The 23,003-nt window shown below is 40.2% G+C and overlaps 1 protein-coding gene across 1 annotated transcript in view; it reads left to right on the top strand.

Moving 5' to 3' along the window:
• Positions 1 to 12,509, top strand: part of LOC149864909 (pituitary tumor-transforming gene 1 protein-interacting protein-like) — a 48,840-nt gene extending 36,331 nt beyond the window's left edge. The window contains exons 6-7 of the mRNA XM_090047107.1: positions 2,588 to 2,634; positions 11,385 to 12,509. Coding sequence (XP_089903233.1) covers positions 2,588 to 2,634; positions 11,385 to 11,434 — 97 coding nt within the window. The 3' untranslated portion in view covers positions 11,435 to 12,509. The remainder of the gene's footprint in view (positions 1 to 2,587; positions 2,635 to 11,384) is intronic.
• Positions 12,510 to 23,003: the final 10,494 nt, after the last annotated feature.

Below are 23,003 nucleotides of genomic sequence, written 5' to 3'. Positions count from 1 at the left end.
TCTCTTACCTGTTTATTCGCTTCGCTCGTTGGGCTGGGCTGGGCTGTAGTTGTGTCTACATGTTGGGTCTAGTGTCTTGTATTGGGCCCTCAAACTTAAGGAGCTTGCAGTTTATAATAATCTGACAGAAGCTTTTCTTAGACTTGTCCAGCATCACAGAAACCCCTGTGGCAGGTATGGAGATAGAGTCTACATTTCCAGTGCAGCATTTGGTTAACCTTGAGACAGGACTTTCCCTACTTACACACCCCTGCCTCACTTGCTAAACACCAAGGATTCACAATTCTGAACCACTTGCAAGTTGTGTTTTCCAGTGGAGAGCTATTTTGGCACATTCAGTTTTACTGAGTCTCTGGGCCACTGATATTCCTCTGGTGGACAAGTTGTGCTTCTCAGTCTCTCTTTTCTGCAGTGCATAAGAGCAGAAGTTCTGTAGTCAGTAGTTCCCTTCACTAGACAATCTTAATTCACCCCTGGAGCAAATTCATCCTTTTCACTGAATGAGGTGGTAGTTGTGTGGAAAATAGTGTTATGGTATAATGAAAAGTAGAGTGATAAAGCATACATCCAAGTGAGCTGACTTACAGCTACACTGGTCAGCTCAGTTCTAAATTTCTTAAGTGCATAATTTTGTGATCTTAACATTCCTTTGATTTAGCTTGAATGTAGCTTCCTGCTTTGGTAAAATAGCAAACTGGAAAAACCCCCACTTTGATCAGATGGACTCATAGTAACACCCTCTTATCAACCCCTGTTGCCCACCCCCCCATCATCACATGGCTGGAACCTTTTGAAGCACAGCACAACCCTCTACTATTTGTTCTGATGGAGTAACTAGTGAAGCTGATGTCAGTACTAGTGGAATGTTGGGATTCAAGACTTGCATCCAAATCCGAGTGTGTCTAGTGATTATGGGCCCCATGTCTTACCTCACACTTGATCTCTTTCATCCCTTCTCCCTTCACCCTCATTCCTCCCTCTCTTCCCCTCTGTGCCTTTCCAACAAGTCTTTCCTTTCACCAAATTCCTCTCTATCATCTCTCTTCCCCCAAGTTTCTTGTACTTTTGAATTCCATTCTGATTTATTTTGTGTTTCCTGCGCCCCAGCAATGCGGACATGGAGATGAAAGCTGAGAGAGTCTCTCTGCTAACATTACTAGTGACACTGAATCTCTAGCCTCCCTGGAGGAACAGTTGCAGGAAAAGGCTAACTCAGTTCCTGCAGGGAACATGCTCAGTTCCCTCATGTGCAGATTCTAGTTGGCAAATAGGAACTGGGGGAGGGAGGGTAAAGTATGTATGGAGTAGATGAACCAAGACAAATTTAGCTGCTAGTCAGTGGGCAGGTCTGCATAGGACACTAACTGCTAGTTGCCTAATACTACTGCACAGTAGCATGTCATGGCAAAAATTGTGCTAATATGCTACTGTGCAGTAGTATTAGGCTACTGCACAGTTAGTGTCACTTAAAAGCTGTGCATTGGCACTACTGTGCAATATACTGCATCTTGATTTTGTACTTGGTTATACAAGTACTAAACTTAATGTGCAGTAACTATGGCACATTAATGACTATGTAGATGTTCCAGTAAGTCCTTAATGACCATGTGTGAACTTCAGTTAGAGGCTGAGTTTGGTGAAATGTGAATGGATTTTTATCGAAATAACAATAGGTATATCCGTGACACACGGATGACTCTTGCCAAACTTCAAAATCTCCACTCCAAAGCGTAGAGGCTCCAGTGTGTTTTCATTAAAGAATTGTAAAACACAAAGTATCATTTTTTGTAAATTTGTTCTCAGAAATGGCAAAAATATATACACCAAATATTTCTCCTCCTTTCTACTTCCCCTCTCCCCTGTGGTATCCACCTGAGGCAGACACTTGACAAAGAAAATTGAAGTGCATTTGACTAAAGTTTTGGAGCATCCTATGCATCTGAAGATAGAACCTTATATAATTGGAAGTGCTATGCAACCATAACTAGGCACATCCCTCCCAGTCTGTCTGTAATGATGGCATAATATCTTTAATGCTGTTCTTGTTCTCCTTTCCACATAGGACTGTAGACATCAGCTGTATTTTCATTTTCATTCACCATGTTGTCTGAACAGTAACCATAATACAGCATTCCTTCTCCTGGTAGACTTTTGTTGGTGTTGAATTAGGATTCTGTATGCCTGCAGTCTTAATATAGTTGTAAAATTCACATGCTTCCTACTGGGCAACATGGTGATATCTATAATGGTGGGTGGGTGGGTGGATGAATGGGTCTGTCAATCTCTCAAATAAGGTCTGTCAAAATAAGGGGACATATTTAAATAGATCTAAAAGGCAGTGAATTTTCAGTTTGCTTACTTGCTGATACAGTCCTAATTAATTACTTGATTTGTTAATAGTGGTCAGTTTTAGATGGGAATGGTAAGTTTTTTTGGATGCGATTTTTAAGAAAGTGTTAATTATTGCACACTACTAAAAATCATCCCAAGAGACTCCCAACTAGTTGTAATACCATGCCGATAATATAACTTAACCTAAGATATTAACTTGTACCTTATTTTAATAATATTTTTATAACCTTTGCAGGAAACAGGAAAGAAAAGTGAAACATGATGAAATACGCAAGAAGTATGGTATGTATAGCAATCTTATGTCAGTATTTGGTATCTGAATAAACTCTCTTCCCTCTCTCCACATTGCCTGAATAAGATTGTTCTGTCACACAAGAGGTAGAGCATTTCCCATGTGGATCATTAGTTCTGTTTAATACCATGGGAGGTCATTGCCATCTGACTGTTTTGTGAGCTAAGTGAAGTTAGTTAGTTGAGTTTAGCCCCATTTACTGTGGGTAATAATTTGAATTGTTGTTAGCATTCGTGGCACAAAAAACAAAGATTAAATAAGGTTTTGGAACTATTTTAATTCTTACAGGTAGCTTTTCTAAAACAGATTTATAGCACAGTAGTGAAAACAGAAGGCATGACCATTGAGTGTGCTCTGCTTTTTATTTGTGGAGTTTGTTATTCAGGACTGGTGCTGTTAGCACTCTCTAATTTGGTTTGTTGTAGAACTGCTGGTGCCATGCACTCAAATAAATATGAGAACAAGATGCTTTATTTTCTTATCAAGTAAATTACACTGTTGTGAAAAGCAGCGATTCTGGAGCTATGAACACCACTCAAAACTGTTCTCATTTCCAGTGTCTTATTAAGCTGATTGGCAGGGGCTGGGAATGTCTGTGTCAGTCTGCTGCAATTTCTCTGGTTGATGCAGTAGTGTTGTAGATGAGCTCTAAAGGGAATTACATGGAGGAAGGAACATGTGGTGCTTCAAAAAACAAAGAGGCACTGGGAGAGGGTACACCATAATGAATCTTAAGATAGGAAGGGGGGAAATTATTATAGAGAAGGAAGGCAATTTTAAGGGTACTAGTTCACGAGCTTTAATTCCTTGACAGTTTGACATTTTTTGACCTTGCCTTCGAACTTCTGTTCTATTTGAAAATGTTTGTTTCAGTTACATGACAAAAAATTAGAATTCAGCTTTTGGTTTTTTTAGACCAATATGCCATTTGAGCCTATGTTTCCAGAGACTCCCTGGGGTCAGCCCTGCTAAGTACTAAGCATTCTGGCCAATTCCAGCAGAGGATTAAACATTGCAGGAGTACTACCACTGACTTCACTAAAATTAAGCATTTTAGGTGTACTGCTGGATATGGTTGGAATAGTCAGCACCTTGAAGAATTTAGCTGTGTAAGGGTGTGCACTTGTCCACATGTGTACTGGTAGAAATCTACCACACTTAAAAGCTGCTTACTGTTCCCAGTGAAATCAGTAGTTCTGTCATTGACTTCAGTGATAGCAAACCCTCACTGAAAGTATAAGCTTTGTCTTCTAATTAACATATCCCTATCATTTCTGCACCCAGTTACTTTATTTGCAAATGTGATGCACTGTTTATTGTAATTAACAGTCTTCTCAAAAGAAGTATCACACTGGTGCATGAAGTGTTACGCACGTAGTTGAGAAGGAAGTAGCAGAGTAAAAGGAGAGAGATTATGTACAATGTAATGTCTTCAGCTGACATTAGACCTGCTAATATGTGGAACTTAGTCTGATATCAGAACTAATGCAGAATAGGTTGGCACAGCAATCAAAATACAAATGCATTACTAATTCTCATCTTGAAATACTGTTGTCAAAATAATTAAATGAAACATAATTCAAAAATCTTTAGCAGCACCTGGAATCTTCTTCATCTGTCTTTATTTTTAGCTGTCTGGTATATACATATGTTAGCATATCAAGTAGTATAATAAGAATTGGTGCAGAAACTTGTGGAGACACTAGATTATTTTGCACACTTATGCATAGTAGAGGGGATTCACTGTTAAATGGGCAAGAATAAGTGGCAGAATATCAATGGCTTTGTTAACCTGACTCTGTAGATTAAGATGATCATGCTGAAATGTCAGCCCTTGGTTGGCTTTAAGGGAATGCCTTTTTCCCACTTCACCCTCCCTATTTAAATGGTAATTACACATTTATAATGCATTGCAGGTGTCGCTTACTCTCGCCACAGTCCTTTGGGAGCACCGGAAGCAATAGAGCTTTAGGAACTGGGAATACTCATTTTGAATTGTTTCTTTGTTGCAAAATTTGTCCATATTTTTCATTAGCTTCTTTATGAATGCAGTTTGATTGCTCAAATTATATGTTGACTATTAGTAAATTTTAAAGTAGAATTTAGAGTATTTTCTAGCTTTTACAACTTACAAAGGAACTGTGATTTAATTGCCCCCATATTTGCTACTATTGTACACTAAATGTACCATCAATAATATGGTGCTTTGCTTTTGGATTTTGTCTGGTGATAGTGGAAGAGCCCTACCTCAGAGATAATAGAGGACATCCTTTTGTCTTCGGTTTTGCAAGTCTGTTCCCTTTTATGATTTTGGGGTTGCATGCTGCTTCCTGCTTCTTAAAAGTGTGCAAAGGCTTTTGATTAGTCATTTTAATGATGTATAATTCTATTTCATTTCTTTTACGTATAACATTCATTTTATGTTCAGCAGTTCATCATCATAATAAAAACAGCTATGGATGGGTAGATTATGTTGACCTTATATGGTATTTTGAATGCATTGCAGTCACATAGCAGTCACATCTCTTGTAAATCACATTCCTTTTTTTTTAAATTATTTTTATTAACTTTATTTTAGGAATTGAAAGCCAGCAACATACATAATGAACTTCAAGGATGAAAACAGTGGTGTAGTCAGTTTTGAGGGGAAGTAAGCTGTCACTGAGAGAAAAAAGAGCAAAAGCAATGTATGTGTTGATCACCCAAGTCCCATCCAGCACAGTTTTTGCAGCATATACATTGTGTTGCACGTTTGGATCAAATCTGTGGTTTTAACTACTTTGGTGAAAGGTTGAAATGCACTCTTAGGTGATTAGCATTGTAAGTTAGCTCAGAACTGAAGATTGTAGAAAGAGGTATTTAGACTTGCCCATTTGCCTTTCCAGTTCCCGGTGGTTGAGAGGCTTTGCCCTTTCAGCCCGACAGAAGAAGAATGCTTAACTGACAGATAGCTGTCAAAAACCAGAGCAAGGTAGCCATGATAGTCTGAAGTAAGGCAGAAAAAGTGTAAAGATGCAACTTGTAGACCAACTGAATCAGATTCATAAGCTTTTTGTGAAGAAGAGCTCACTTCATAAGATGCTGTGATGGCATCTACGTCCCTAATTCAGTTAGTCTGTAAGTTGCATCTCTACACTGTCTTCTCCTAGACCATTAAGGTAAGTAAAGGTATCCAAAGAGTTGCTTCATAAGTCAGCCAAGGGTGCTCAACTTCTAGCTCACTGGCTGAATTCCCTCCTCCCCCACCTTCTCCTGTTCTGCGCGACTACCCGTCCTGGATTGGATCCATTGCTTGGATCCAGTCTGCAGAGGAACCAGGCACTGACAATCTGGCCTGTAGGACAGAAAGGTTGAGCACCACCGAGTCAACTAACAAATTAAATTGGTTGTAAATAATAAACCCAAAGAGTAAACAAAGATAAGATGCATGGAACAATCTGTTTCAGATTCTTACAAACTTTGTCTCTCGGGACTTCCAAATTTACAGGTTACCTTGGAGGATCTTAATTTGTTTAAAGACACTGGCTTCTTTGAGCCCGAAATATCAAAGCAAAAGATGGGTATTTACAACTTGTATCAAGAAGAAAAAACAAGACTCAGAGAAGCTTCCTGTGCCTCATTCAGGACAAACTGAATTCAGCCATTAGGTCCTTTTACCATTAAGCTGTGATATTTAAGATGTACCAGATGGCCCTGGCTTTTTGCCCCTATACCATTTATTTTTATTTTTAATAATGGTTCCCTGGTTTGGGGTATTATTGTTTTTTGTTTTAATTGTTGGTGTTCATTCATCATCCATGATACATTTCCACCATAAAAAACCAATACAAGTGCCCCGCTACTACCCTTTCATCCCTGTCCCTGCATTCTCAGGTTAGTGAAAAAAAGTTTAAGTGCTCATACATGAGGTATAGAAGGCAGGAATGGGCTATAAAATGAAAACAAAGGGAACATGACACCTAGGGTACATTGCACCACGTGTTGTTATTCCCTGTGGAAGGTAGCCTTACATTTCTTCTCCTAATTCTTCATCTCCTAGTGTACATGGGCTATACTAGCAGGGGCTGCACCAGTGGCATGCCTCCTGCTCTGCTGCACCACATGCCCGACACACAATATCATCCTCTCCACTCTGTCATGCACATGGGCATCCATGCCGTGGGGTGCACTGTGCCACCACCTGGGGCAGGGGAGGGAAAGGAAGAGGGAGCTCAGAAAACCAAGCTGCTTTTGCAGCTGGAGCAATAGGGGAAGCAGTAGCTGGATGGGAGCTTGAGAGGCCATAATATAATGCTTTGCAGGCCTCAAGTTGAATAGCTGTATTTTAGGGGATCAGAAAAACGAAGTTGCTGCCCTATTTCAGAAACTTATTTTAGGAGCATTTAATTGTTTTCCTTCTATTGGGCTTGTTTAATAATCTCCAGTATCTACACTGGACCTGACCAGTAGGTTTAGTCCTCAGCTCTTTTTAGTTCCCCTACCCTGCCATAGCATAAAGGGGAAATGGCATTCCCTGAAGCAAAAACTAGTTACAAAATATAGACATCTAATTTGTGGAAACTAAAATAACAGGCACTGTGAATAGCCTCTGCAGCAATAGTAGTTAAAGAAAAGATTACCTCTGCTTTAAACTGTGAGACCTAGTAGTCTGATATGTCACTGGCTGCAGTTAGAAGGCTGCTTTCCCTTGCAGTATTGTGTAGTTAAATACCTTTCAAGACCCTCACACCTTCCTCTGAAGAATTTGGAATGGCTGTAGTGGAAACTATACTGTTTTCAGTTAAATGTCTATATAAGCGGTCAGTGGCAGTGCTAGCTGTAGTTTTACAGTATTGCTTTTAGACCTATCATGTAAAATATGTATTTTAAACCAGTTAGATGAAAAGCAGCTATTAATAAGCATGTGAGGCAGAAAATAGAGCTAATAAATGAGAGTGGGGGGGAGAATCCCAGAAACTAAATGGGGGGGAATAACTTTTCACAGTGTTCATTTTTAGCTACAGCATTTGTCAGTGCATCCAGCTTCTCACTGGTTGAGGCAGCTAAACCTTGATGTGAACCCTTTTGATTAGCATATGGTTATCTTTTTTTATGAAGATTTCAAAGGATTTTATTTCATCAGGAAGATGCTTTCATCCCAAAGTTAATTCTGTCGCTGGATCTTTATTCACTGTATGGAGAAGTTAAATTCTCAGAGTTCTGTGTGGATTTTAATGAGTGCAGAGAATGTATAGTCTTCTGCATGAGAAGTGTAATAAAATACATTTTTACTTCTACATAACTAATTGTTGTGTAAGCTAGTGTAATTACTTTTTCTTAACTGCCACTGGCAAGTCTTATTTAGAAAGTAAAAGAAAATTCTCTTTACGTTCAACATACGTTGAAGCTTTCTAAATTTGCATAAGGATATGATAGTACCCATAATTTTACTGCTGTAATTAGATTGTCAAGGCTGGGGATGATTTCAGGTGATAAATTGCCTATTTGTATTTTTATAATATTAATTGGAATATATGAGATAATGATACAAGAAACAAGCATACCTTTTTTATCAAGCTATGGGCATTACTTTGTAGGGGGGGAGGGTCTGGTGAATCGTTCTAATACATTGTCCAGCTGCCAAAACTGATGATAATGAACCCTGACAAGTTAATGAAAATTCTGTTCCTTTTTATATCTAGGGTCTTAATACATGTAGAAAAATGTCATATTTGTTTAGAGAGAACTTTTTTTGTCAACTAAGTTGGCCTTAAAAATTGAGATATGTATTTCAGATAGTTGAGGATTGAAATTTTATATATATATAAATAAATAATGTATCTATATTAGTCCAGACTGATTTAAGGAAATAGGTCTTGGCTTTGCAGCAAACATAGTCTGACAATCTGAAATCTTCCAATTTAATTCACAAATAAAGACATCAAATCAAATTTCATATATTCCTGCCTTTGAGAGAGAATGTTCTGCATATTGATCTATTTCTGTTACGTTATGAATGTGTTAAACACATCTAATTATCTCAATGATTTACCGAACTGCAATGTTTTATTGTATTGAAATCTATATAACCCGTGTACTTACATTTTTAAGTACTTGCATATCTAGTTTTAACTGCACATTTTTGTAGCGCTGCAGAAAAAAAGTGAATTCTCCTCCTGGCACATGGATTTGGCCATCTGTAATGCAAGCATTAAGGATCAAGTAACTCTAATAAAACATATTTTCGTTATATTTAGGTAACATGTCAGTGAGTTTTAAATACTTTTATTACTGTATTCTATGGCCACTTTCTTTTCAGAATATGAAATATGTAGTTAATATACAAAAAGTAACTTTGTTTCTTTTCTCTCTCAGCTAGGTCAAAGCAGAGTATATTTAATTTTCTTGAAAAGTTTTGCAGACCAATTTGGATGATGCTTGAGTTTTTTAGTTAGTCTTCTACAAGTAAAAGTCATTTTGTACAAGAGCTATGTTTTTTAATTCTTTCCTTTATGGGTAACTCACCTGAAATACTTTCAGTCTGAATGACCCAATGGTCAAATGGTCATAAACTACTGCAAGACCGTTTCATGCTGGATGTAAGGAAGAATTTCTTTACTGTCCAAACCCCCAGTTCCAAGGTCTGGAATATCCTGCCATTGGAGGTGGTTCAAGCACCTACATTGAACACCTTCAAGAGGAAATTGTATGCTTATCTTGCTGGGATCCTATGACCCCAGCTGACTTCCTGCGCCTCAGGCTGAACTCAATCTTCCGAGGTCCCCTCCAGCCCTAATGTCTATACCTATGAAGACCAATGCGGGCTGTAGGAATCTTCCATAACCAGTACTTTATGATTATATATCATGAGTTTTTTGCATCCATTTATTGAATATTATGTTAGTCCAGTGGTGCTTAACCTTCTGGCCCCATGAGCCAAATGAGTAGTTCACAGGTGATCTCGAGGCTGGATTGGGCCCTGCACCCCAGGATCAGGCCTGCACCCCTGGATATTGACTGTGCCACTTCTGCCCAGCCCCACTGCATAGGATTGGAGCCCTGGGACCCTGTACCTCCTCTGCCCAGCCTCACATGATGAGAGTGGGGCTCTGGGACCCTGCCCCACCTCTGCTAGGGACCCTATGGTGGGTTGGGGCTCTGGCGCACATGCCACCTCCACCTGATGTCACCTCCTCTGATCTTACATGCGAGGTTAGGTCTCCAGGGTTTGCATTGCTTCTGCCAGGCTACGTCTGTTGGGATTAGCCCCTGTCTGGCACTTGCACCCAGCCAGACAACAGGAATTGGGTTCTAGGGCCCCATGCTGCCTTGCATGCCGCATTTAGTGCACAGGACCATATCCTCCAAGGCATCCCAGACCCATGGGGAGCTCTGTGGGCTAGATCTGGCTTGTGGGCAGGGGGTTGAGCACCCCTGCACTAGTCAGTTATTATTAGTGGCATTGTTAATGGGGAGCTCCATGCTGTATATTGATAAGGCTTGAAAATGTATTGACCACTAGCAAGTAAAACTGGAGAATTAAGAGGTATAGTCCTATCTGACAGTGTATCACGTGCTCTATTTACTGTGCCTAAAATACACAGGATGGGCTGGACCCGTGTAATGTTCAGCTTCTAGTTATTGGTGTGCATAGCCAGCCCCTTTCTGCCTAGGGAAGATGGAACTTTTGGGAAACCTTGCGGGGATTGGGAGCAAGTAGTATGGTCCCATTTCCTCCTTCCACTTCTCTGGTCCTGACTGTTGTAAAATGGGAACTTCATCTTTCCACACTCGTCCTGGCCCAAAATAAATCAGGTAGAAAAGATTGCACCCCGAGTCTTACAGACACCTAAGGAAGAAAAGCACCTGCATGCCTAAGGCTGATATGCAGGGTAATAGCAAATCTTGCTCCTTCATAACAAGGGTCTTCCCCTAGCACCTTTGGGAGTTGTTTATCTTCAGCATGCTCTTCCAGCCAGTGAATGCCTGTTATGTTTCTCAAGGTCTTCTTGAAAATTAGCACTGTATGGCGTAGTGATTGTTGCTGAACTAAGCTTTAGAGAAGATTATATGTATATCCAATGATTCAATATATTTTTGATAGTTTTGCAACACTTTCCATGGCAATATTCTGTTTTTTTATGATGAAAGCACATAGTGAGACCTAGGTTAAATGACACATTCATTCTTGTCCCTAATATGTTTAGTGAGTTTATGGGTGATTTATATCTGTCCTTAGAGAATATTGCCCTGCATTGCAAAATTACTGCATATAACTTATTAAACTTGGCAGGTTTTTTGTTCAGGAGTGAAAGAGAATTAAGCCAGCAAGCTAGCGTGATAACCTCCAACCTTTAAAAAAAGATGATCTTACAACAAAGCAGAATTTATTGATCATATTGAAACTGCTTCTATTTAGCCATTTCCAGCTTGGTTTAGTTTATGACAAAGAAAAAATGCCAAGTTAGCTGGTGTCCTTCACAAATGAGAAATACTATTTCTCCTTTATAACTTGTTAGGAAAAAAACTTCTTTTTTCCTCTTACTTTATTCTTCGTGTGGAATCCATGATTTTTGGCTAAGAGATAAAACAACTTACAAGTTTTTTTTTTTAATTTCAAGTTTTATTTGTTCTTTTAGTTAACTAAATTGAAGAGGTGCATCTCCTACCATAAGAACAAGCATGTTTTATTATATATAATGCCTTATACAATTAAGTCAGTACTTAGAGGTCTTAATAAATGCTGTCTTATTTCCTCCAGGTCTTCTTCAGGATTCAGATCATCCTTACAGCAGATTTGAGAATGAGTAGAAACAGCCACTGCTGTAAAATTTAGGATCCAGAAGAAGCATGGCCTTTTTATTTTGCTTTTAAGAGGTCTTCAGGATCATTTCTTTTCCTCAAGTTTAAAATTGTGAAATTAAGTATTCATAAATCTTTACTAAAATGTGTATTTTTATCTGTCAAATTTACCTTTTTAGCACTATTTTTATGAATCTTTTTGATTCTTGAAATATTCACCATGTTTGCTGTCTGTAAATGTGAAATGTCAGCTTTCTTCTTTTTTATCTTTCCTTATAAGAATCAGATTTCTAAGGTTTATCATGTATTGGATTTAACACCTTAAGTTACCTTTCTCCAGAAAAAGGATCTTTTGTTTCTGTGTTCATAAATAAAATTTATCTTCCTAAACCTGTTTGTACAGATAAGAGATAGCAAGAGGAGAAGAAATGTTTGACACTGGACAAATATGTGGTTGTTACTGTTGGCAAGAAATAATTACAGTAGATCAATTTTTCAATACCCAAACAGCATATGAAAGTAAGTTTTAGACAAAGTAAAGATGGATAATGTGAGAGGTTTCTTATTAAGCATAACTTGATATAGGAGTGAAAGTGTTGGCATGTCATCAAAATATGCCCTTGATGTGCAGAAAAAGCACTTCATTAGCAGGACTGACAAAAAAAAATCTTTGTAATATGTGCAAAATCTGAATGTATATGCGTGTCTACGATTGAGAGGAAATATCAGGCTGTGTAAACATTTTGTGCTGTGAACAAATCTCTACATTAAAATGACCATCTATTAATAAGATTGCTTCAGCTTAACCATGTAATGATTTTATAATGTTTTTGCCTTTTAAAGTTTTTTTTTAAAAGAAATGTTCATAGCATTATAAGTTCTTTCTTTATTAGTGGATTCTGTTCCATGTTCTGTCTCTTTATTAACAGGCCTTTGAGCATTTCAAATACATCAGCAGTTGGGGGCTGATTTTGACTGTTCTCCCCCTCCTTTCAACTAATGTGAATTTGCAAGTATTCTATAGAATTGAAATAACCTAATTTACTGTGTATTACCTTCTGTTAAATAAATTTACAGTACTGAAGACCTGTATATGGTGTTTTAGCAACCTCCCTTGAACATAATTTTTAATTGAACATCTTGAATTCAGCTTCAGTTGTTTTTATGATCCTAAAAAGGACTTCAGTGAATAAATGCATATGAAGGAAACATTCATTTGTAAGGTGTAAATAGAGAAGGATGGTAATTTTGGTTTTCTCTAGAAGAAAAATCTAACACCATGTATATACAGCATGAAGTAAGTATTGCCTTAGGGTGATTAGGTTGCCATTCCTTGCAGTGTCTAGGTACTTGCGTATACTTCAACTATCTATAGTTCTACAATCTGTCACTGCTCTCAGACTTGTTTTCATTTCCATCCTTTCACATTTTTTTCTGAGAATATATTTCCGAAGTAAATATTGTTATTAAAAAGTCCCTACTATGGTAATTGAAGTGTTATGAAATTGAGGTGTACTCATTTTTATTTGCTCATAATTCAGCCAATGGCCAATATTGTATTAGTCCACTGTGCTTAGCTTCATATGTTTCTGGAACTGTCAGCTGTTTTCAAGTCAAAAGTACAATGCAAATGGCTGTCTTTGAAGAATGATGGTAGGTGATAAGAGCAAGCTGATAGTGTGAAAATAAAGCATGCTGACTGTTTTCCCAAGATGCCCCCTGCAGAAATGATGGAGGTATGCCTGCCATCTCACAATGCAAACAGTGATATTTGTGACTTAATAGAACAGCATTTTTCTTTTCAACCTCCTCCAATATCTGAGCAACTGTCAGGTACACCAGTAAAACAGAAAAAAAAGTCTGATTTTAAAGAATATGCAGTAGCTGAAGAAGAAGAATATTTTATGCATATGGAACCTGAGTTTTTTCTACCAGCTGGCTGGATTTTTTGAATTTAAATATAGGGTATGGAAAATTGCTATCTCCCTATGAAGCATGTTAGTCTCTTGAAAATAGCAAATTATACCATGATTATCACATTAGCACATAATGCATGTTCCCTTTTTGGTCTGAATTACTAAATGGCGTATACAGTAGTCAAGTGTATATATAATTTCTTAGTTAAATTTTAGTATTGTGTGATCCTGCCTCCTTTGAGGGCTCAGCAAAACTCTTTCCGACATCAGGGGTATCTGTATGTGAAACAATGCAGTGCTGTGCAGAAGTGCCCAAATTAGTTTGGATACTGGGAGGCAGTATCCATGTCAGTGCATTTCAAGCTAGCTCAGGTATCTGCACAACATTGCATTGTGCAGATTAATCCAGTGAGAACGTTATGGATTGTAGCACCAAAAAACTAGTATAAGCTGCAAATTCTTGACAATCTACCCAAAACACTTTTCTGTTGCATGTGCCATTGCTGTATTGAGAAGGACTTCATAGTATGGAACACATTAGTATTTTATTGTGTTAATTTTAGTTTTCTTTATGCTATTTTGTATTGAAGTATTCCATATTATTGCTACAGAAAACACTAGTTTTGGCCTATCAAGATTGATGGTCTCTTTTATTTTAGTTACAAATAGAGTGAAGTAGCTGTAGGCAGATGTAACATAACACTTTTGTCAGGTGTGTGCTAGATGCCTTTGTTCATTTTCAGTAACAAGTTTCCCCTCCTCCATTCTATGAACAAAGCAAATGATGAAAGTCATTTAAAGAAATCTAAAGAAAAGGAACTATGTAACCGCACCTCTAAATCTGGTGAATACAGTGTTTGATTTCTAAAGATTCTCACAATAAACATCTTCCCTTTCATTTTCATTGTTTCTTGCATGCTTTTATTTATTTAGAAACTCTGCAGAGCATTTTGAAAATCCATGTGCTGTAGGGATCATAGGGACTGGTCTGTTTATTGTTCAAGTAAAATGCAAATGTTAACCTAAAAACAGAAGAGTTATTAAAATATAAACTTAAAATGTGTTAAATCTGAAGAAGTTAAAAGTATACATATTTAAAAATGTATTGTGTTACCTTGCCAGTTTCCTTTTAAATTGAGTCCCTTGCAACAAATAAAGCATGCGCTGACTGGTTTCTTACACACAGTGTTGCTTAGTTTTCAAAAGATAAGTCTAAGAACAGAGGATATGATCACAGCATTGAAAGGGCTAAAACATCAAACTACTGGTAGTATACTTATATATTTAGAAATGTGAAAAAAACATGGATGAATCTTTTTACTGAAAATGTTCTTATGCATGCATAGTAGCTATCTTGTGTCAGTGATTTACATATGGTATTTTTGTCATCTGGTCTTTCATTTCTTTCTCCTCAATTCGATAAGTTCACCAAAGTGCCTGAATGTCTAACTTGATACAGGCAGTCCTCAACTTATGACTTTTTGAGTTATGATGAATGGCACTTAAGAAGTTTTATAAATTGACACCCTGTTTCGACCTTCTGACATGGGTTTAGATTTTACGACACTGCATCCAGCTGCTGGTAAGTCTGATGTGGTGGAAGGGGTGGGGTGGGGGGGCAGATCAAGGCCCCCCCATGGTAAAAGTGGGACTGGAGCAGGGACAAGTTGCTCACCTGGCAGCTCATCCGGGAGGGCGTGGGGGGTGGCTTGTGCCCCTGGATCTGCATGGGGCAGCACTCTGGGCAGGCACTGGGTCCTATTGGGGGGGGTTATGGCAAATTTTTGTGTGGCTGGAGCCCCCTGATAGCTTCCTCCCCACTGCCTGCCCCAATCCGGGGTTGCCCCCTCCCCCCCACGCCCTGCTGCCACTTGCCCAGCCAGGGTGGGGCAAGTGGAGGACAGAACCAGAGCTCGTTGGTGGGGGCGGGTCCTGCCACTGGTGCTGCTCCAGAGGCAGCGCAGTGATGCCATCCCATGCTGAGCAGTGGCAGTGAGAAGTGGGATGGCATAGCCCAGTTCAGCCCTGGCGCTGTCCACCCCACTCCGTCCTGCACAGATCCAGGGGATCATGCCTTCCCATGCCCACCAGACGGGCAAGCAACTTGCCCCAGCCCCTCCTTTGCTGCAGGGGGGCCTTGATCTGCCCCCTACACCCCTTCCCTTCTCCCTCCCCTTCCATCACACCAGACTTACCAGCTGGATGCAGCTGTATCCAGCATCATAAAGGAACCAAACCCCCGTTTATAACACGGGAAAATTGGTTCCGAGTTACGATGTTTCTACTTAAGGCACAGTTTTAAGGAACCAATTGCATCTATGTCTGAGGACTGCCTGTACTCCAGATTAATACTGAAGCCTTCCTCTGGATTTCCCACACAACTACTGCTGCACAATGACAAATATTAATTGCGTAAGCACTCATTGCATTAACAACAACTCCACTAGTCTCTATTGACTGATGATCGGTTTGCTTTTCAGGGAAAGATCAAGAGTATCACTAATCAGGTTAACTCCTGAAGCTAAGAGGTAGATACATGTGAGAGAACTTAACCATATCCTCCTTCAGAGCATGTATTTTGAACTACTGTTCTATTTTACATCTGTCAGACTTTTGGTTATTAGTAGAAATTTTACAACTGTCAGACTTTTGGTTATTAGTAGAAAGTACTAATGTTGAAACACAATATTTAAAAAAAATATTCTTTCTGTTGATAATTATAACATAGGAGAAGAATAGAAAGTAAAACTTTTAATGGTGTCAAAGATCAAAGTCTTTGATTTCAGATGCCAATGGCAAAAAGGTCAGATGGCAAAAGGTCAGAAGCTAACACAACAAACTCTGTAATTGTAATTTATGCCTCTGTATTAACAGTGTTGCATATATACACATCCCTGTCTGTGCCTCTCTTCAAATCACTTGAGTTCTCATACGAGAGAGAAACTGACCTTGACAGCCCAGCATGAAAGATAAAGTACCTATAGTAATGAGATTAGCTGACTTTAGTAAAGTTGTAAAATTAAATATACTATGCGTGCCATCCTGTGACCAAACAGAACCAGTACCACCCAAGTAAAAATAACCCCCCTTTTTTTATGAAACCTGAGCAAACAAAGAAAGCACAAGTGCCAACTCATTAATTATTCATAATTAGTGTATAGTAATTGGTCACTTTCACCCAGTATAACTTTGAAAGAACTTCCGCCCAAAGCAGAGAACGGAGAACTGTGTATACACTCAAGAAGAACAGATCGTGCATGAATATTTCTCTCCGCCTACGTTTTTTTTGTTTTTTTTGTTTTTTTTAATTTTTCTGGCGTATCTCCGTCTTGCCGGCCCGTCTATCTCTGGTGTTATCTTTCTTATCAAGAGCTCCCGGTAATCTGCAGACTGCAACAGCTTATGTGAATTGCTCGGAATCTGTAACAAGCAACTCTCTTACCCACCCTGTAAATGCTGGGTAACATGATATCTGCATGCTGTAACTGAATAAATCAACTCCTCTGCCTACGCTGCAGCACATCAGTAGTGTAAGTAAAATAAAACTTTTCTGTGTAACCACCACGCTGTGTTTAAATCATACTGACTCTTGCTCACAGTTAATCACCCACCTGCCCGGTCATAAATCCCCCTCCTTGTGCCAAGCTGGTCATGCCAACCCAGGCTCGCAGGTCAAGGGTGCACCGGCGTTTGAGGCACGACAAATGGTTGTAGGCAGATATTTACATTGGAAGGGCCTGAGCTGTTTTGGAAAAATAAAGTTAGAAATAAAGGCCACTGCTCTAAAAATTTTCACTGCTAATCTATTTCCATTTTCATCTTGGAATATTGTCAGCTATAAGCAGATAGACAAACACTGAGGAAAAAAAGGCAGCTCATGTGCATTATGAATAAAAACATGTTGAAGGAAAATGTGTGAAAAGAGACCTGTATTTATAATGGGTAAAGCAAAGCCTGTTTGTAACCACTTGGTTGGATAAATTGTTTGGGAACACTTCAGCTGGGTGGAAAAAAAATACATCTTGTATAATTCCATGCTCTAAAGAGATCATCTGTGTAAATTTTAGTTATTTAAGTTGTCTAAGGTTAAACTGAGATTGCCAAGATACTGTTTCATCAAAAACAAAGAATAAGAGACTTTTTAACTATTATTTCACTACTTTGAATCTTCAAGCTTATCTAAAATGTATTTGCCTTTCAAGAAGAGTGCATAGTGTTGCAACTGGAGTTCAATGCAAATATATGAAATAGCTGTTTCAGATAAACAGAAACCCAGGATCCTTAGTTAAAAATCACAGATTCTCTGAGGGTTTTTTTGTTTGTTTTGTATTTAAAGCAGATTCTCTGATTTAAAAACCCAAAATCTGTGATTAAAATGAAAGGCCACTCATATATGTTGAATATATGTCAGTTGAATACAATGTTTTTTTGATATATTTACAATTTTAAAGCAATTTGTAAGCCTACCAGTGCCTCAATCATTATAATAAATTCTAAATACCTATGTATTTTGGCATTTGATTTTGGATTTTCATCATGGAAAATCAGAGCTCCTGCTGACACCACTGTGTACACCCCAGGGAATTATGGGCAGGAAAACTCAAAATTATGCAAAAGTAATTACTTTTATTTTTACAAATTAAATTAAACTAAATATAATATTGTTTGAATCTTCTTTGAAATATATGCAGGTACTATGTATGGTTGGGGTGGGTGTGGGTATGGATTTTTGAAGGGATTTGTGGGTGAGTGTGGGGGTTGGTATGGGAGTATGTGGGGTTTGTGGATGGATGTGGGTTTTTGTGGGGTTGTGAAGGGATGTGGCAGAGTGTGTGTGGGGTCCTCTGGGCAGGTGTGGGGCTTCTGGTGCACAGCCTCCACCACCAGTGGCTTGGCGGCAGCAGATCCTTGGGGCCATGGCAGACAGAGCTCCTGGTGGCACCTCTGGCCGAGTCCCAGGGTCTGCACATCCTGGCACATGCCTTCACACCAGGTTGGGCTGGCTCCATGCCAGCACATGTGGATCATAGGCTCTGCAGTTAGGACTCAGTCACCACCAGGCTGGATGGGCTTCATGCTTTCATGTTGGGGCTTCCAGCACTCCAGTGAGAAGCCACATGCGGAGGCAAGCAGGAGCACACCTGGCCTCATGGCGTGCGGCTTGGTGTCTCCATGTGCAGCTTCCCACCTAGCCTGATGCTGTGCAGCTCCCAGTCCATGCACCACCAGGCCAGCCCTCCACATAGGCATTTTAGCACTCCAGCAGGAAGCTGCACATGGAGGCACAGTCGCATGCCATTGGGCTGAGCAGGGTCCTGCTTGCCACTTCATGTGGCTTCCCGCTGGAGTGCTGGAAGGCCCCCGTGGAGGGCCAACCCAGCCCTGTCTCATGGCACATAAATGGCAGCAGCAGCGTGGTACCCCCCGGCCTCCAGCAAGTTGCACTGTCCTTTGAGCTGCAGTGCTGTGCCATGGCCACTTGCCCTGTGGGAGTGGGTGGTAGGGCACATGCCCTGGCTGTTCAATACCACTAGGCGCACAGGTAAAAGACCCTGCCTGGCCTCCCATCCCTTGCCCTGGCAGGGCAGGGGGTTGCTGCCTGGGTTCTCCTGTGCTGGCCTGCAAGTGCCTACAGACACCTCCCTGCTCCTTCAGCCCTCACCCACATACCCCTGCTCTTGCCTTCACCTGCCCTCCTGGCTCTTCCTGCAGCCCCAAACCCCCAGCCTCCCTAGTCCTGGCAGTCACCTGCATCTGACCCACAGGGCCCTTTCCCAGCCCTGTCGGTGCTTCTCATTCCAGACCTGCAGCTCCCCTGCTTCCCCCAGCCCTAGTGGATGGGGTCCCCAGCCCCCTGTGAGCTTTACTTACCCAAAGGCTTCAGGAGGGACAGTGAGCCTGAGCTAAGACCTGGCTGACTCAAGAGTCTCAGGCCCTGCGCCTGTTGTTGGAGACTAATCAGGTCTGGCTCCAATTAAAATTGGTCAACCAACAGCTGACCTAATAGCCCAGTCCAATGGAGGTGATTTTTTGGCCCCTCCTGTGTTTGGCAAACTAGCCAGATGTACGTATCGCTGCCTTACTAGCCCGGTGACTTGGCCTGTGCTGTGGCTAATTAATAAAACTTACAGACAAGGGAGCTGAACTGCAATGAATAAAGGTTTATTAAAACTCAGGTAAGTATTAACAGCAATAACAAGGAAAAAGGTAACACAGGTAAGCAGATCTTATCCTCGTATTTCTATGTAGCCCTTAACAATCCTAATAAACGCGCAGATAAGCCGATCTTCCACTATTTCAAGAGAATTCTTAACAATCCTAATAAATGCACACAGGTGTGTAGGCAGAGTGATACAGATGCTTTTCACCTGTACTGCAGGGATCAGATCCCTTTTCCCTCACGCCCGGAGGAGAGGGGTTATACTTACACCAACAAGAGCATTGTGAGCTGCTACTTATGTGCACAGCACACCTAGGAGAGAAAGTCTAGGGAGCTGACTCAAGCAACCCTCAGCTGTAGATCACCAGGAGTAGGGAGATGGAAGTGTGCTGGAGTCAAATGGTGTGGACCTCTGCTGGGGCTGTCCAGATCAATGGCCTCTCCTGAGATCCTCTGTTGCTTGCCTGGTTCTGTAGAACACAATATAAGCCAAGCAACAATACCAAGCGATCAGCAGACACAATACCACACCAATCATCCACAAAGCCCATCTCCACTGCTTCCATGCACAGACACTACCTTTACCTCTCACTGAACACCATCTGGAGACAACACACCCTCTGTCCCTCACATACTCGCTTGCCCACAGCCACACACATGCACAGTTATGTCACCCAAAAACCTTTATAAAAGGGCATGCCAGGGCTCTACACATGGCTCTGAGGTTTGCCCTGGGTACCATTTTCCAGTGGCTTCTAGGTGTTGCTGTGTATGCTCCTAGTTCAGAGGTCAGAGAAGGTTCATCTCCTGAACTACTTATAGGGGCTAGGTGACAAAACTGTGGACTCAGAACCATTTTGGTTCCAATATTTTTCCTCTCCCTCTCCCTTGGGTCAGGGTTTAGAGTTTCCTGCCCTTTTTGCAAGAAGCTCTTGCAGGCTGGGACTCTGCCAGCCTGAAGAGAGCTCTTTGCAAAAGTGTGAAATTCACATTTCTCCCCTTAAAATGACAAAGCTGCTTTTTTCTCAGTTAAAAGGTAAAATCTGCATTTTCTATTTTTCCATGGGAAATGGAAAACCCAGATCCCTGCAGACAACACTGCTCAACAGAAGTGCCGCTTGCCTGTGCTAGATGTTGTTACAAATTTGAAAATGCAGAACCTTAAAACCCTGCAGCCCAAAGTAATCCTACCGTAATCCCTTTTTCCAGGCACAGCTCCTTCCAAATCCCTGAAAGGTTAAAAGATTTTGTAGCCTGGCCCAACAGTTAGGAAATCCTGGCAAAGATAGGCTAAGTGAGAAGGGGAGAGAAGGAGGAAGACAATCACCTCTTAAGGAACATTATACACCAGAGGCTTTCCATATATAATGTGAGGAATTGCACTTGTTGCACTGCTGTGGCCACCTGTAAGAGCTCATTGTTTGCCTCCACCACTGCCACCGCCACCTGCGGGAGGTCACTGTGCCACCCCCCGCCTCCGGGGGTACGTGTCATTCATAGTTTCTGGTATGGTATTGCAATATGAATCCCACACTGGTAGTATTTTTCTAATGCTGCCCTATCTGAGACTACAAAAATGTACTTGGGTCACCCACACGGTACATTTAAATACCTTTAAAACTTTCTTTTATTTTCAAAGCTTTTTAATTCTATGTCTATTGAAGCCTGTTAAAATGTCTTTCGTGGGGCATATTCATTTTGGACTCAGCATGAGAACAATAGTTTATTAAAAATTAAGTCATCCAGATTTTATATTACACCCAGAGCTCTCAATTTCCCAATTTTAAGAAAAAAAATTACTTTCCCTTTTGCATAGGTCGTGCTTGAGCTGCCTCATTGTTTTAGAGAGATTGCATTATGCCTTTATTGCTCTGCCTCTGTATTGTATTTCACAGAATGCAAGAAACATTTAAATACTTAAGTGAAATATAAGCCACTGGGAAAATGTAAAGATGAGAAAATGGTATTTTACCAATTATTGTTTAGGCCAAATGCATTTGTAAAATGAGAATATACTTCTAGGTATGGCACACCTGTATGTATATCCTCGTTTTTCAAATGCATTTGGCCTCAACAGTAATCGGTAAAATACCCTTTTCTCTTCTTTACATTTTGTCCTTAAAAGTTCATATTTCATTTCAATATTTCTTGTATTGGGTGAAATATAACTGTCTGTAATGGAACCCTACATCAAAAGCTAATCCTGAGAAGTAAAAATGTTATAAAAGCTCTGTGTAACAGTAAGGGGAGGTTACTGTATGCCTTTCGTGTATGAAGTTTTAATTTATCTTAATGAATATTATATTGATCCAACTTAAAAGGGACCTGCTGAAGGAACAAACAGGAAGAATTCAGTGGCCCTAAATAAGGACACCCCAAAACACACTTGAAAAACAGTGGATACAGTTATCAATTCTGAGGATCTTGCATCCTGTTTCCTAACGTGACAGGGCTATACTGTCAAAAAAGTGACTTGACCTTAGGAAGAGGGAATGATCAAAAGGAACAAGCAGGTACATCTTAAGTGTTTTAATTTTCTCGTTAAGGCCAACATAAAGAAGCAGTTCCTTGAGTGGGCTGAAGTTTACAGGAAACAGATCTGCAAGGATCCTCATGTGGAAGATGTTTAGTTTCTTGGTAAGCTAGATGTGTGCATATGACGTGTTTATGATGACTTATTTTTCTGAGTGCTTTTGCTCTAATGGGTAATATTTGTTTTAAAAAGGGTGTCTAGTTACTGGATACTACTATTACCCTTGAAGAAAGAGAATTGCAAGGACAGGACATGTCAGACACACTGAGGTAATTGCAGCTGATACACAGGAGACTCCAATGACAGAAGGCCTGTCTTGAAAGCAGGAGACTTGCATAACTTCACCTCGAGGCAGGTGATGGGAAGAGCCCTGTGAGGGGGTATGTTTGAGGAGTGGAGGAGGATTCAGAGATGCAGTTCATTCTGGCACTGTAATGTTGCTATGAAAATGCATATTTACTTGGGCAATTAAACGTTTCCTAATCCTGTTTGCTGTGCTTCCAGCTGGCACTCAGGATCTTGTCTGGCTTGGATAAAAGAAAAAGTTCTGTTCTTGCACCTCCAATGACTGACTTTATCCTCTTCTTGTATCATACTTTATTGTGTTAAAACATGCACAGATTAGACTTTCCAGTAATAGTAATATTATAATTATGTCACCATAGTAGCCCAAGGAATAGATATGACAGAATTGGAAAAGATGCTGAGCATGGACACGGAACTCATTTCTGACTGTCTCCGCAGGTGGTGCTTAAAGCTGAGCATCAATAAATCAGTATTATGCCTCTTCCACCTGGACAGTCTTCAAGCCAGGAGCACACTGAATAACAGTAGGCAACTACATCCTTCCCCATGAGCAAATCCCAAACTACGTAGGGGTTGCATGAGACCATTTCCTCACCTGTACACATTCAGAAAGTCAGCAGTAAAGTCCCCAGATGGGTAGCTGCATTAAGATATGTAGTCGGC

This window comes from Crocodylus siamensis, chromosome 5, assembly GCF_052110815.1.
Source record: "Crocodylus siamensis isolate JL-2025a chromosome 5, ASM5211081v1, whole genome shotgun sequence".
NCBI lineage: Eukaryota > Metazoa > Chordata > Crocodylia > Crocodylidae > Crocodylus > Crocodylus siamensis.
The sequence above is the reverse complement of the archived record's forward strand: the minus strand, read 5'-3'. Positions and strand labels throughout refer to the sequence as shown.